This window comes from Topomyia yanbarensis, chromosome 1 (genome assembly GCF_030247195.1).
Source record: "Topomyia yanbarensis strain Yona2022 chromosome 1, ASM3024719v1, whole genome shotgun sequence".
Classification (NCBI taxonomy): domain Eukaryota; kingdom Metazoa; phylum Arthropoda; class Insecta; order Diptera; family Culicidae; genus Topomyia; species Topomyia yanbarensis.
Genome location: NC_080670.1, coordinates 51,597,257 through 51,612,801, shown reverse-complemented (window position 1 = coordinate 51,612,801; position 15,545 = coordinate 51,597,257). Strand labels below are relative to the sequence as shown.

General features: G+C 36.3%; 1 protein-coding gene across 2 annotated transcripts in view; it reads right to left on the bottom strand.

The window, feature by feature from the left end:
• LOC131677603 (uncharacterized) overlaps positions 1-15,545 on the bottom strand; it is a 592,646-nt gene that overhangs the window by 497,443 nt on the left and 79,658 nt on the right. For both annotated transcript variants that reach the window (XM_058957497.1, XM_058957496.1), the window contains exon 2: positions 1,205-1,317. In XM_058957497.1, the coding sequence (XP_058813480.1) occupies positions 1,205-1,271 (67 nt within the window). In that variant the 5' untranslated portion in view covers positions 1,272-1,317. The remainder of the gene's footprint in view (positions 1-1,204; positions 1,318-15,545) is intronic.

Below are 15,545 nucleotides of genomic sequence, written 5' to 3'. Positions count from 1 at the left end.
AAAATGCGCTGTTTAATGACCTTAATAATGTGCAGTTGTGCTAGAATCTGGTTTTATCGTATTTGCTAACTTATCTTATGAAATATGCGTAAAAATGTAACGTGACAGACAGAAGCCTTGACCATATCCATTCGAGTGTGGAAAATATGGGTTTCAAATGAAATTCATGCGAACATGGTGTGAAAAGCACATCAACATCATACGAAATACCATTGACTAAAATTTCCAAATGAATTACTCGTGAATATCACATTGTTTTACTTGTAGATTTCATTGGCAGAATAATCGGTGAAATCAATTGTTTCACAATTTCTCACCTAGAGATGAACCGCCGTCAGGGAAAGTCATCTTTGCATGGGCCTATCGCCCACTGCACGTTAGTAAGAGAACCAAGAATGGAAAACGTAAACTAAAACTTAACTAGTGTATGTAACGGTATCCAGATGGCTTACTAGAAGAACTGCTTAACTGGTCACTGACCGGCTAACGGTACTCAGAAACAGAAACACAAAAGAAAGGGAAAAATACTGAAACCTCCACAAGGTGAAGAGTTCGCAAGATAACATTGAACGCGGATTAGCACTATTCTTTTTCGCAATAGACTGCACGGACTGGCAATAAAACACTTCTGTCTCGACTGAGCGCTCGAAAGCGAATGAAATAAATATGAACTGTTTTAAGAAATGAATTTCCAAACTTCGACGCTTCTAAATTTAATTTCTAAATCGTCCATAAGAAACATTTTGTCAGAAAGGCGTGGCCCCTTTATCAATCGGCTGGAGCCGCCTATGCGTGGCAGTTAGAATGGGGCAACTGGTCACAACTTAATTTTCTGTTTAATTATCAAGTTAGTTTTAGAGTGATGCCTGCTAGCGAAAAACCAACTGAAAAAGCAGTCAGTTTAAAAAGTGTCCAACCAGCCAATTCAAGACCAGAGGTATATGTAAATATAAATCAACTTCTGTCCGTTCATTAGAAGTTTACTTATTCATGGGGAAATAATAAGTGGGCCGGTACCGTATTGAATTCACATTCCTGCAGGTGTTTTTAAATACAAACCTAAAAACTTTGCCTGTACGAAAAAATTACCGGGAATACCTATTATTTGAAAATTAAACGATTTACGATGAAATAAGAAAAATAAAAATAATCTCTGTCAATGATACTACAAAACACCAGTGCCATCTGCAAAGTAGGTACTTACCGCAAATGTGCGCAACCAGCAGTGCAATTATAGCGCTCATAAAGACACACTTATCTTTATTGGCCATCACGATTGATTTTTGTTTCTTCTGTCCTCCTGTCTTCCAGCGTTACCTATTTGGCAGATTGAAGAGACAGAGAATTTAGTTAATTTACGACCCGTTTTCAGCTAGTACCAGAAAAAAAGACAAATTGATGCTGTCACCGTGGAAAAAAGCTCACGAACACGAATTAAGTACATAATAATATTTCATTGCTATATCACATGTATTATGAGAAAGCTTTTCATCATCGATGGGAAGTGATAAAAGCCTGCCGCGCTGCCACCGCCCGACCAGAGAAAAATCCGCAATGGAACATAAAAAAATATGAATAATTTGAAATCACAGGTCATAAATCTGGTCGAAAAGCGAGAATAGCGACGAGACGACGCGGCGAACGGTGGTGTACTAATGTAGTTTCTTGAAGACGGGGACTCTGCGACAAATGAATCGAATAAAACTGAATCGATAATGATGATCTAAGGGAAGACGATGATAGTAAAGATGATAATGATGGCGACAGTGAACAACGATCCTAAAGAAAACCGACCGGCTTTGAGCCAGGTATGAGTGATGCGATTTTCGTGTTTTGGCGACGATGAAGTTCGATGATTTCAATCGATGGATAGATTATAAAATATGCTGCAAAAATATGACAGTAGGCGCTAAGGTGAAGCGAAACTAGAATCAGAGTTAATTGAAGACTTTGCGGTGGTGCCACAATGACATTGCTTTACAAGAGTATATTCTCAGTATCAACTTAATGCATATACTTAATGTAGGAGATCGCTCAAAATTAGCACGATTTGGCTGGGAAGGTGTTAGATCTAACTCGCTGCCCCGAAAGCATTACCCTTGAGCTGGCCAACTGGCTCTTATCTAACAACTTGAACCGCCGTTACCTGGTCATAATTACATTGTCTTTGATCTTTTAAATGTCTCGCCAAATATCGTCACATATCATAATCCAATATTTACGAACTGGGACTCCTACGAACAGGGTTTGGCAAGTAGATTTTATCGGTATTTTCCTACGGGTTAATCTCCAAAAGACTTGGATGAGGTCGTGAATAAAACAAACTCACTCGTAGTAGCAGCATACCAAGAGGCTTGCCCGCTTCGATTTGCGCGTGTTTCGGGAGGAACTCTTTGGTGGAATGCCGAACTTGTTAGGCTCAAAAAATTATGTAGAAGAGCCTTGAATCGCAGACGCAGAGACGAATCGGAGGTATTCACGCAAAGCTTACAGAAATGTCGTTCGATCCTCTAAGTGAAGTGATTGGAGAAGCCTTTGCACATATGTCTAAAGTCTCAACCAGAGGGATTCCATGAGAAACCGGCCGACCGCAAAATATGACCATCGTCGATTCGAACGAAACTTTGCAGGTGTGTTCGCTGTATGAATCTCCATGATATTCTCTGGCAATTGGAATATTTTGATACAAGAGTAATTTTTCAAAAGAGCTTAAACGTTTCTACGTGTATGAATTTCAAAATTTGTTTGTTCGATTACTGTATTTTATACAGCAAAACTATCTGAGAACAAGTTACAGGGAATGAATACTTCTGTTCGAAAAAATATACACTTAAAAAAATGTTGTGTCATTTTCAAAAAAACAAAAATTTATGATAAAAATTTAAATTGCGAAAAAAACCCCAAAAACCTAAAGAGAAAAGAAACATTTTAATTGTGATTGCATGATGGAGAAAAAATCGGTAAAAAAGTTTTTCTAACAATAACTTCGTACATGTTTTTAAATTTCATACTAATTGACATACAAAATTGTAATTTTATTACAGAATATTTCTAATAATTCTAAGCACCATTTAAAATCAAAATGCATTTAACAAAAATCTTCCAAAATGCGATAGTTTTCGAGATATTTGAAAATTTGATACTTCAAAAACAATTAATTCGTGTAATTATGCTCTTTTTAAAAGTTATTCGCGTAACCCCATCAAAAAATGTCAAAAATTTAATGTTTATCGTTTTAAAGACGTCAAATAAACCTTTTTAGTGTATTTGGATCATGGAGAAGCTTTCAATAAAAAAGTTTTCCTAACAACAACTTTTGACATTTTTTTATAATTCTTACTATTTGCAGTCAAAAATACAATTTTCTTTTTGAATATGATTCTAAACGCCATTTTAAATCGAAATGCTCTTAACAAAAAATTTCTAAAATGTAGTAGTTCTCAAGATATTTTAACTTTTGTTTTAACAACACAATTATTTTGTTTTATTACGACCTTTTCATAAGTTAGTCGCGTTTCTCCATCAACAATAATAGGTTTTTCAAAAGGCCCGTAAACTTTCGTGCAACTTTCTCTTTGACATCAAGGCGATATTGTAAACCATTTGAAAGTTACATGAATGCAACCAAAATATATTTCAACCATAGGGTCTGTTGATTAAACTATATAGCTGAATCATATGTTGGTTGTTTTCATGTAACTTTAAAATGTTTCATAATATCGCCTTGATGTCAAAGAGAAAGTTGCAGGAAAGTTTACGGGCCTTTTGAAAAACCTATTATTGTTGATGGAGAAACGCGACTAACTTATGAAAAGGTCGTAATAGAACAAAATAATTGTATTGTTAAAACAAAAGTTAAAATAACATTTTTTTCAGTGTATATTTTTTTCGGACAGAAGTATTCATTCCCTGTAAGTTGTTCTCAGATAGTTTTGCTGTATAAAATACAGTAATCGAACAAAAAAAATTTGAAATTCATACACGTAGAAACGCTTACGCCCTTTTGATAAGTTGCTCTTGAGTCAAAATAATCTTATTACCTGTGGAAAATATTTAGTCTTGCATGACAGTGAAACGTGTAAAGTTTCATTGGAATCACGATTTTAAAGATTTTCGGACGGATCTTCGTGGAATTCCTCACCAGACAAGTATATCAAAAAATTTCCTTTCGAAATCAAAAGGCTTTCATATCAGTTTTATTAGAGCTATTGGTGAATACTTGTTTGACGAAGATGAAGTACTCAAATATCTTGTGGGACACACACTTTCCAGGCTGTACGAAGCCATCGCCAACGACTGTCGTTGAGTTCTTTTCAGTTCTGATTCTGAGGTATTTGGTCGTAAAATTATCACAACCGACACAATCAAAAAGGCGCTTAAAAGTTTTACTCCATGCAAGTCTACGGTAAAAGATGGAATCATTTCAGTTCTACTTCAATGAGGATATTAACACGTTAAGCTTATTTTTTTTAAAAAAAAGTTGTTACTTGTAGTCTTGCAACAGGACATATTCCATCAGCGTGGCAAGAAATGATAGCATAATTCGAAGCTATTTCGCAAAAGTAATCAAGTTTAGGAGTTTTTCTTGATATTGAAAGTGCTTTTGACAACGTGTCTTTTTAATCCATTTTGGAAGAAGCCCGAAGTGATGGAGTATCTTAATATATCACGAAAAGATTACACGCAATGCTTAGCAACCGACATCTGCAACATTTTGTAAATTAAGATTATGAAAACGAGTGTCTTCGGATGCCCTTAAGGTGGTGTACTATCACACACTTTTATGGAAACTTGTCGCCGATGGCTTCCTGAGGAAACTTAATGAGCTTGGATTTCCTACACATTGATTCGTCGACGATTATCATATAATGATCACCGGTATTTTCATTTGTACACTCTTCGGCTTGAGGCAGCAAGTTATTGAGCAATAGTGTGTTCATTAGAGTGACAGGAAAAAATGACCCCTATCGGCCCACCTCTCAGTCGATTCGAGGTCCCACTAGGAGTACTTGGACCAAATTTGAAGCAAATTGGACAAGTCCAGCTACCGGACCAACGTGCCTGAAGTTTGTATGGGATTTTTCGACAATTTACATGGAGAAAACGCACTAGCTCGCATTTTCGCCGTTAAGTGGCACTGTATGCATCGTATTATCACTATAAGTGAAAATAAGAAAGATAATTTAATTGTCTACAACTTTGTTGAAGACTGCTAGTGAATCCGGCTTTGCTAAAAGAAGTTATTAAACTTTTAACGAAGTGATGTCTGAGTCAGTTTTGCATGGGGCCTAGCAGTGCATGGATGTGTATCAGTACTCGATTCCCACGAGCTATACATTTTTGTGCAATAAAGGTTATGTTTATCTGAATAGTATGTTCAGAAGAATTGTAGCAAATGATACTAGTTATGTTTTGGTTAGAAAATTTTAGTTCCACCTGCGACCACATAGATGGCGCCAAAACTAACTTTTCAATGGAAAGAGATAGAAATTAAGTGTCTTCCACAAAGTTGTAGAACAGGCATTTTGCAATAATTCTTCCTAACATTTCGATGTTCTATCTCTTTTCCATGAAAAGTTAGTGTTGGCGCCCTCTATGCGGTCACATTTGGAACTAAATTTTTCTAACCAAAACATAACTCGTATTATGTGCTATAACTCTTCTGAACATACTATTTAGCTAAACCAAACGATTGTTTCTCAAAAATGTATAGTTCGTGGAAATCGAGTACTGATACACAACCATGCACTGCTAGGCCCCATGCAAAACTGACTCAGACATCACTTCGTTAAAAGTTTAATAACTTCTGTTAACAAAGCCGGATTCACTAGCAGTCTTCGACAAAGTTGTAGACAATTAAATTATCTTTCTTATTTCCACTTATAGTGATAATACGATGCATGTAGTGCCACATAGCGGCGAAAATGCGAGCTAGTGGGTTTTCTCCATGTAAATTGTCGAAAAATCCCATACAAACTTCAGGCACGTTGGTCCGGTAGCTAGATTTATCTGATTTGCTTCAAATTCAAAAATTCATTATTTTTCTGGGCAGTCTAGTGTTTATGTTGGACCATCAGTTAATCTAAACAACATAGCAATGGTGCTTTTAACGCAACGAAGCATTACAACCAGAGCTCGTCCATTGTAGTTCTTTGACTATGAATCAGGAATCAGTAGCGTCTGGCTCAAATGGCATGTTCCCCATGTTGATCGGATATTTGTGCCTTTAACCATGAAATTATCGTCGCAGATGAACTTAAGTACGTTGGGGTAATTCTTTACTTAAAACTCAAATGGTCTGCTCACATCGAATCAAGAGAGGTTGTATGGCCTACAGCCAATCCAGATGAGGTACAGGCAAATCATAGCAACTCAAACCCAAGTACATTCATTGGATCTACAATTGTTGAACCGATGATGCCATACAGGTGCGATGTGTGACGGCAGATGGGAAAAGTTACAACAATTCAGTGAAATTTAAACTATCTTCAGGGATTGATCCTGACTGCTGATCCAGAATATTTTGCCATCATATAAGGTAGTTAAAAAAGTTGGAGATTTTGAAGTCGGCTGTCTCAATCCTTAAAAAATCAAAACAAGGGTTTCTTACTACCCGACGTTTCGGCCTTTGGTGATGGCCTTTCTCAAGGGAAACTAAAATTTTTATTTGAAAGGAAAACATTGACATAAAAACATGACTACATGAAAATGACATGGTATAACCACCGACGAACCGACGTACCACGTGGAACAAAAAATGCCTCAGAAGGTGTCCTTATTGTTTAAATTAGAATACGTTGTTGCACTAGCGGCATCTGTATAATGGTTCGCGTGGTAGTCGATAAAACAGCAGTATGCAAAATCCAAAGTGTATTGATGTTGAACCAGCTATGCTCGAACGAACAAACGTTTCTTTTGTTCATGTTAAAGATCGTTTTTCCAGCTTTTATTACATTATGTATGCATGCATTTTCAATGAATTCTGAATACTATTTTGATGCATATTACCACTTGCGTATGTAGTGGGAATTGCACACCTTCTGTAATATCAATACACATATGGAGAAGCATGCCCTGATTCAAACTTGGCGGAGCAATCTGTCGTAATTTGACAGTAGCGATCGCGTCAATCGTTATTTTGTATTTTGTATTTTTATCTATCACGTCGGTTCGTTGGTAGTATAACATTGTGAACTTGTTTTTAGTCAAAAAGTCGCAGTCCGACCGTTCTGTGTCTGATGTATGTTTCTGGATGCACTCAGCATAGATTTATGCATCCAGAAACATACATCAGACATCCGACGGTCGGACAGCGGCTTTTTGACGAGAAACAATAACTTTAGTAAGTTTGCCATGTCATTTTCATGTAGTCATGTCTTTATGTCAATGTTTTCCTCTCTAATAAAAATTATAGTCTCCATTCTCAAGGGAGACTATAATTTTTATTAGAGAGGAAAACATTGACATAAAGACATGACTACATGAAAATGACATGGCAAACTTACTAAAGTTATAGTTTCTCGTCACTAAAGGTCGAAACGTCGGGTAGAGAGAAACTCTTGTTTCATGTGTCGTGATCTACATAACCTCAAATGTAGTTAATAAATCTATTGCCTTGCACGCAGCTCCCCAGGGTTCGATGCCGAACCCTACACATAGAGATACAGATTTCTCCAAAAAATATTTTTCTCATCCGAAAAAATTAGATAAATGATCCAAAAGTCAAAGCCTATATGTGGGTCCGGACCAGGGATGCCAAATCTTTTCAACATCTGTTGTGACTAGAACTGAAAAAAAATCTGTGAAAAACTGTGTAAAATTTAAAAAAAATCAGAATATTTACAAGATTTCATACAAATCTGTGAACTTTTCATCAAAAAGCCATCAAAAATTCGGAGCTGTGACTAAAATCGTTCAATAAATCTGTGAATATGAAGAAAAAATTACAGCCCTCGTCCAGACCACCTCCGAGATATTCCAGTTTATGAATAACGTATTATATTTAATTGTAATTTTAATTTGAAAATTCAGATCCCCCTCCTCATTTTTTTTTGCTCCCCTCATTTCAACTTATATGAGAAACATATTTTCAGATCAAACACATATACATTTCATATTCAAAGTGGAAAAAATACTCTTCTCTAGTGTTCTTATTTTAGTCCCCCTACATCGGCTTATTCCTGTTCTTCAGAACTTATTTTAAGACGTTCTTTCCAACGCGAAAACGAATTCCACTCAAACCGTCGTTTGATAGTCAAAAAAAACCCACCCGCAAACCATCGAAGGCGAATCGCAAAGCTGATTTTCATTTTAACACAAAAGCGTGTTTGCTATTTCCCAGGCACCAACATTTCAATGCCTTGCTTTCTTCGAAAAGGATGATTTACACCAACAAAAAAGAAGCTTCCAAACCGAACAGCAATCAAATAAATATTTCTTTCAAATGGTATTTATTGTGATCAGCAAATTTCTCGAATCAGAGCACATGGCGAAGCTTTCCCTTCATTGGTGGTTTCGTTTTCCGGACCATTTTTTTTTCTTTACTTCATTCTGTTGTCCTGTTGATTTTCCGGCTGCCTGCGTTCGCTCAGTTCACGTCCTCGCCATGCAGTAGGTATTAAATATTTTCTCTCCTCCCACGCCGACCAATCCTGTGCTGCTGCTCGTTTATTAGGATGGCCGAGGCGAGGTTGATGTGGAATGTGAATATCTGATTAAATTGCTCGTTCTCTGTTTGCTTCCGACAATCACGACCATGTTGCATTCATTTTTAAGCGAATGTTCCCGCACATTTGCGCGTTCGTAAATTAGGCAGTAAGGGTGCTTTATTGGGACAACAGGTGGAACAATCTGTCAGCAAAACAACCTATTGTGGTCCGACAATAATTGAAAGCTGCTGTTTGATTTATGGTGGTAAACATTTCGCCACAGTTGCTGTTAACATTTTCCCAGTAGGTAAGCGTATTTAGCAGAACCTTCATAAAATTTCGACGAAGCTGAATAGCACCAATAAAATAATTATCGCTAAGAGAAAATATTACATTTCTGTCGGTTTTTTCATTCATATTGTTTTTCCACACAATTTCTTGAAATGCTTGCATTAAAAAAACAATTTTCGGACAGATGGGAAAAACGCTTTTAATCCACCTAACAGTGTGATGAGACATTTCTTATAACTCTTATCACTCTCTTCGGATATTATATCGTTTGAGAACATTTAGAACTTGATGCTTCGCGATGTTTTTGATAACAAATACTACATGGGAAAGTGACAGGACTCAGAGAATCGCTCAAATCAGCATAGGACAACATCATTGCTAGAAATCTCAAATCAAATCAATGGGAAGCGAAAAAATGGCCCATAAAATAGACATAGCTACGAATTATTGTTAATGCTCTGTTAATAAAATATCTAAATTGTGCTGGGAAAACTGAATTTTCCTAAAGGGGTTATATATTGTACTGAGCCAAAAAAAATCGCATTTTTTTGAATAGATTTGAAGTTTATACTTTACTCAAATTACCAACGCGACTGAGAACTAAGAAATCAACGCTTTTTCTTGAAAAGGGCGATACTAGCAGTGACACCATTCAAAGAAAATCAACAGTGAATATTTCCAGACTTTTATTTCCTATTTAAGAACTATTGTGTTTTTTATATCCTAGATTGCATGATTCAGTGATCGAAACCCAAAACTTCATAAAGTATTTGAAATTATTAAATTAAAATTTGTTTTTGCTATTGAAATTTACAAAATGATAGTATCGCCCCTTTGGCGATTGTTTACTTTTTCGGTCCCATCTATCAGCATTGAAGTATCGTTCTTACGTTTTTTTACAATAACTACCGTTCTACACCACAGATTTCGTCCGGGTTTTTTTCAATAGCGATCATTGTTACTATTTACAGCTGGTATCAGCTTGATAATCCTCAAAAAAATACGAAAATGACAGTTTCGCTTCTAAACTGCTAGCAAAAAAAGTATCGCCCTGATTGTTTGCATGGAGCGTGGAGGGCGAAACTTTAAATAAACAAACAAAAATACAGTTTCGCCCGTTGTATTTTTTGCTGTAGTTTAAGAAAGCAATATCGTAGAATCCAAATTTTTAGGTTAATTGGTTGCGTTTCAAAGCCCTCATTCGCATGTATGAAAAAAGCCTTATGTTTACATTTGTAAGTATCGCCATTTTCACAAAAAAGGGTTGAAATGAAATCGCAGCTCCTGATATCACGCTATCTCTGAAGTGCATGCGTGCATAGTTCCAAATTTTACTTTGACATCGACTTTTTCTAAAGGTGACTTCCCAGTAGTATCCTTGATTTGAATTATTATCGCTAATCCTAATGCCAAAGAACAAAAGAAAACCTCTCGAAAACTAACCGTTTGGGAAAATCATCATCATTACTGGAATTTTCATTTTCACGAAACTTTTCGATAACCTTCCGTCACTTGCGTTAATGCACTGTGTGCACAGTGCTCTGAAAATCTAGCGAAATCGTCTTAGGGCACCAGCGGGTCTAATTCAGAGCTATCTGCGCGGCGAGTAAAGTAAAGAATACTAAAAAATAATTTCTATTCCATAATTTTCAGTTCAGCAATTCGAGAGATCGTGCTCACCGCAAGCCATGAAAAATAGACTACGTTGTGAAGCGATGGTCACTATTTATTAAAAAATCACGGTTAAATAAAAAAAAATTATACTATTAAAAAATTTCAAATAGTTTATAATTTTCACAAACTTATTAAGAAAAATTGTTTAATAATCTTTCGTAATATTGTGTAGGAAAAAAGCTGAAAATTTCAGTATTTTCTCTATCTGTAACATATTAACCCTTAAGTATACCAATTAATTGGTATACGAATTGGAATAGGTTCGCCAAATTTTGGAAGAAGTCTATAAAAAAACCCCTTGAAAATTACCTAAAAATTGTTGTAGTTCGATACAATAAAAAATCCCCAAAAATGAAATGTACCTATGTAAAACACAGTGAATAATACATACAATAAAGACCCATTTTTATCAGTCTCATGGTGTATTTTAGGCTGACAAAATGGGGACATTGACTAAATCGAGCAATTTTTTTTTCTTTATAATAAACTGAAGCTGTTAAAATATTCTTCCCGTCCCTTGATGTAGTCTGATAACTATTTCTGATTATGATGAACTTTTTATTTTTGCATATTTCCATCTTCATGATAAGGAAAACATGCTTAAGAAAGGATTTACTCGAATTCAGTCTTGTTCGTCTGCTAGAGCCCATCAAACATATGTTCATATTTGGCTGATTAAATCAGGGTTTCAATGTATTATAATAGATATTCAGCATTCGAAGAAGTTTCTCGTGAACGAGTGTAGAACGACTTTGTTTCTACTTACTTGAAGTCAGCGGCGTAGCCAAAAATTCGGTTTGGTGGGGGTTTGGTGAAAATCGATCATACTGTCCAAACGGCATAATTCCGAAACCGTAATTTTTGAAGTTTTAAAATTATGCAGAATTAATTTTTCAGAAAATCAGAGTTCGTGTCTAGCGAATTTGTTGAGAATTTATTATAGTCTTGAATATTAACCTGAGAAAAATCACCATAAATACTTCTTGGACGATATACCGTCAAAATTATTTTATCAAATGATGCGCTGTTTAACGTTTGTAAAACTCATCGAAGATACTAAACCTCCGAAGTTGGCGGTTTCAAAATGATGCTATCTTGACCTTAAATTACTGATTTTAAACATTTGACCTATACATATAATTGGTCATACAACAAAAATCAAATGCTCATCAAAATCGATCAGAACCTGCTAGAATCGAATGGACATCGTTATTTTTCATAAATTTCTCTCTACATTCGGAAAGTGTTATCCTCGTTATTAATCATATTACGTTTTCGTCTCAACTCGACGCATTCCCAAAAAAACCTGTCTTAATCCACCTAGTGGTGCAATTGTGCTTGTCTCATTTGTCCAGACTACAATTCCATGGCTGGTTATGTTCAATACAATGGTGGAAATGAATATTACATGTTCAGTACGATTTGCACATACATACAATGGATCGACAGCCACGATACTGAGATACTATGTGATACTGAAACATCGCTAGAAACCAGCGGCGGATTATGGAGAAAGGTCCGGGAGGTCCAGATCCTGCCGAAAATTTTCAACTTAAGAAATTTTAAACTAGTTTTAATTTTAAAGTAGCAACCCGTCACTGCATACTCCCTCCGGGCCGGTATGATTGTCGATTTTTAGAGTGATTGCATAACCTTTCTATATGAGAAAGACAAAAATGTACCAAAGTCCAAAAAAGTCAATTTTTGTCAAACATCTCAATGTTTCATGCATTTTAAAGTCATTTGGCATCAAAAATACAAATTTGATTTTGAAAATTTTTCATTTCAGTTTATATGGGAATTTGCTGTGTGATTGCACTCTTCAACTCGTAACTCCGGAACCGGAAGTCCAATCAATAAAAAAATCAATAGCAGCCGACGGGAAGGTTGTACCTTTCATTTGAGACTAACTTTGTGCAAATCGGTCCAGCCATCTCTGAGAAACAGAGGTCACATTTTTTCCACATACACACATACATACACACACAGACATTTTCCGATCTCGACGAACTCAGTCGATTGGCATATGACACTCGGCCCTCCGGGTCGGGATTAGATTGACGAATTTTAGAGTGAATGAGAAAGGCAAGAACATTTTTAGCAAATGTTGAAAGTTATGCATTTTGTTGGTAAGCAGTTCTATGTTTCATAGACATTAAATCAATTTTAACTTCTCTTCCTATTAAATAAAGACCCTTATTACAGTACATCTCTACAAAAACGAGATCAATTTGAAAATAAATCTGAGGACTATGATTGATTACAGAACTCTGTAATTTTCTATTGGAATGTTTTCAGGTAGGAGTTTGATATTGATGCTATTAGACAACTGTGAAATCAAGACCAATAGATCAGTTACATGTCAGGACCCCATTTCGACAATTTATCAAAAGTCCTCATGATGTTTACAACAACAGGTTATCAATCTACGGAACAGATAATTGTTATTGTAATATTGAATTAAATCAGTCTGCATCAATAAATTTTCAACTTTAATCCAATATTTTTTTTGGGTGTGGTGGGGGGGGGGGGGTGGGGGCTCGTTGTATGGTCTTAAACCCCAAAACCTTCTCTGGGCTACGCCGTTGCTTGGAGTTATTTATTTCGCTTTTCATTTTCCGATATGTTTCAGATCGATCCGATGGTCATTAGTTAGAAAAATTGCAGTCAGAAGGTTCGCACAAATGAACATTTTTGCACTGATAAGTTATCAAGTTCCTTCCAGACAACTTGGAAGTGTTCGGTGATTATTTCTAGCGGTTGTAGACAGAAAAATGAAATACAAAATTCGATTTGTCGTAATAATGTTTGGCTTATTTCAATGGATTATTTCTATATTGAACAATAAATAGGCGACAAAGAGTAATCCACAAACAACAAGCCATAACTTTTAAAGTATTCAAAATAGATATTTGAAGTCTTCAGTAAAGTTATTCGCAAAAGTAAGAGCTACAAATTTGCTGAAGGCATCATTTCGATATAATCACTTCCAAGAAAATTTGTGAAAACGTCTCACTCATAGGGGGATTAATCAGCAAAAGCACAATACCAAAAGAAAAGGCATATGTCCTCCATTAAATTCTCAGAAGATACTATTGACCTAAAATAAGCCGTTTTGGCGTTAATAATAGATTACATGTTTTTGGTCATATTTCTGGCAATGGGAAATGATAAAAATCTTTCGTCCGCATTTAATGTTAAATATCTCTTTTGATAATAGTCCGATTTCAACAATCTATAGCTTGTTCGAAAGGTATTCGTTAAAGCTGTCTAAAAACATATAAATTGTTAATCTATATTGTCAATTTCGGCAGATAATTCTAAAAAACTGCAAAAAATGCCATTTTTACGCATTCAAACATTCATATCTTGGAAACTAAACATCAGAATCAAAAACAAATTAATAGCGTTCATACTGTTTTTTAGTTCTTTCGTTTAAAATTGGTTTGGATAAGATCGGTTCAGCCATTGCTGAGAAACACGAATGAGAATTTGTCCGTTACATACACACACACACAGACACACACACACAGACATTGTCCCAAATCGTCGAGCTGAGTCGATTGGTATATAAGACTCGGCCCTCCGGGCCTCGGAAAAAATCTTGAAAGTTTGAGCGAATTCTATACATTTCTTTTATAAGAAATGTAAAAACGGTTCAATGTATCAAAACAAAACAAATTTGCATTAATTCCTCATATAACCTGGCACCCCGTGTCGTAAGCGAACGGATATAAAGTCAAAAAGGGTTAGTTGCTGGCTAACGGCTATTGGCCAACGCGGATCTGCTAATTGTCCTTCAATTTGTCGGCAAATCGGGGGCAATCTCAAATGCAACATTTGGGCGATTTGCCGCCTTCTTTTTTGTCGACCTACGCGCACTTGAAGCGCCCCCAAATATCTCACGGAACGCACCATTTAATCGCCCTTAATTCTCGACTAACATATGATAACGGCGTAAAAGCCAACTGTCAACATTCACTTTGAATGAAAATTTCGGACAAACGGTCACTCGCATATCACAGATTTTGGTAGTAAAGAAAAGGCAGAAGTTTTCTCTTGCAGTTAGTGCTGTGAACAGTGTTTGGCCAGTAACGGTTTGGCCGGAATTACCCTTTAGAGAGAATCTTGACTGTTGGTTTTTACGTCGTTATCATATGTTTGTCGAGAAATGTCTCTTGGAAAATATTAAACAATACCTACTTATTTTCGAATTCACCATGTACCCAAGTAAACTCATCAGCACACTAGGTAATCACCGCCAAACTCTTAAAAAAATTTAAATTAGAATTGTACACCAAAATTTATAAGCAATAATCTGACTTTCGTTAAGACTTTAGGTGAGTGGTTCTGTGGTACTTTATTTACATACAGTTTCCTTTATTCGTTGGCCAAATAAAGTGCACTAGACAAACAAAATACAAGCGAGAACACGCAAATAGTTCAAAAACAATTTTAAGCTTAAGCCAAACATGAACCGCCATGTTAGATAAATGCGAAAAAAAGGATTGAAATCGCCTTTAAACCGCATTCGCAAATTGCATTTGTTCCAAGGGGCAATTAGCATAGGCGAGTCCCCTACGATTGTCAATCTTAGCGGCACACTACACATTGTCCAATTTACTGAGCTCTTTGGCAAGTCAACACCACAACTTCTTAAGCTCTTAGGCTCTTTTGTTTTCGTGTCCATTCAGCTCCCGTCTTGTTCACTACTCGGTCTAATCCCCGTCGGTGAACCTAGCCTAATCCGACGGAGAATACCCAAGTGAAATAAGTTCTCCCGAAACCGAGCCAACCAGCCAGGTGCCAATGCCGCTTCGGCGATTCCAGTGGAGCAGGGCGTCCAATTTGCTGGTACCTCGACGACCCGTAGCTGGTGGCGTCTCGTCGCAATCTACGCAGCCTAATCCCCGGTGATGGATCTAGCTTACG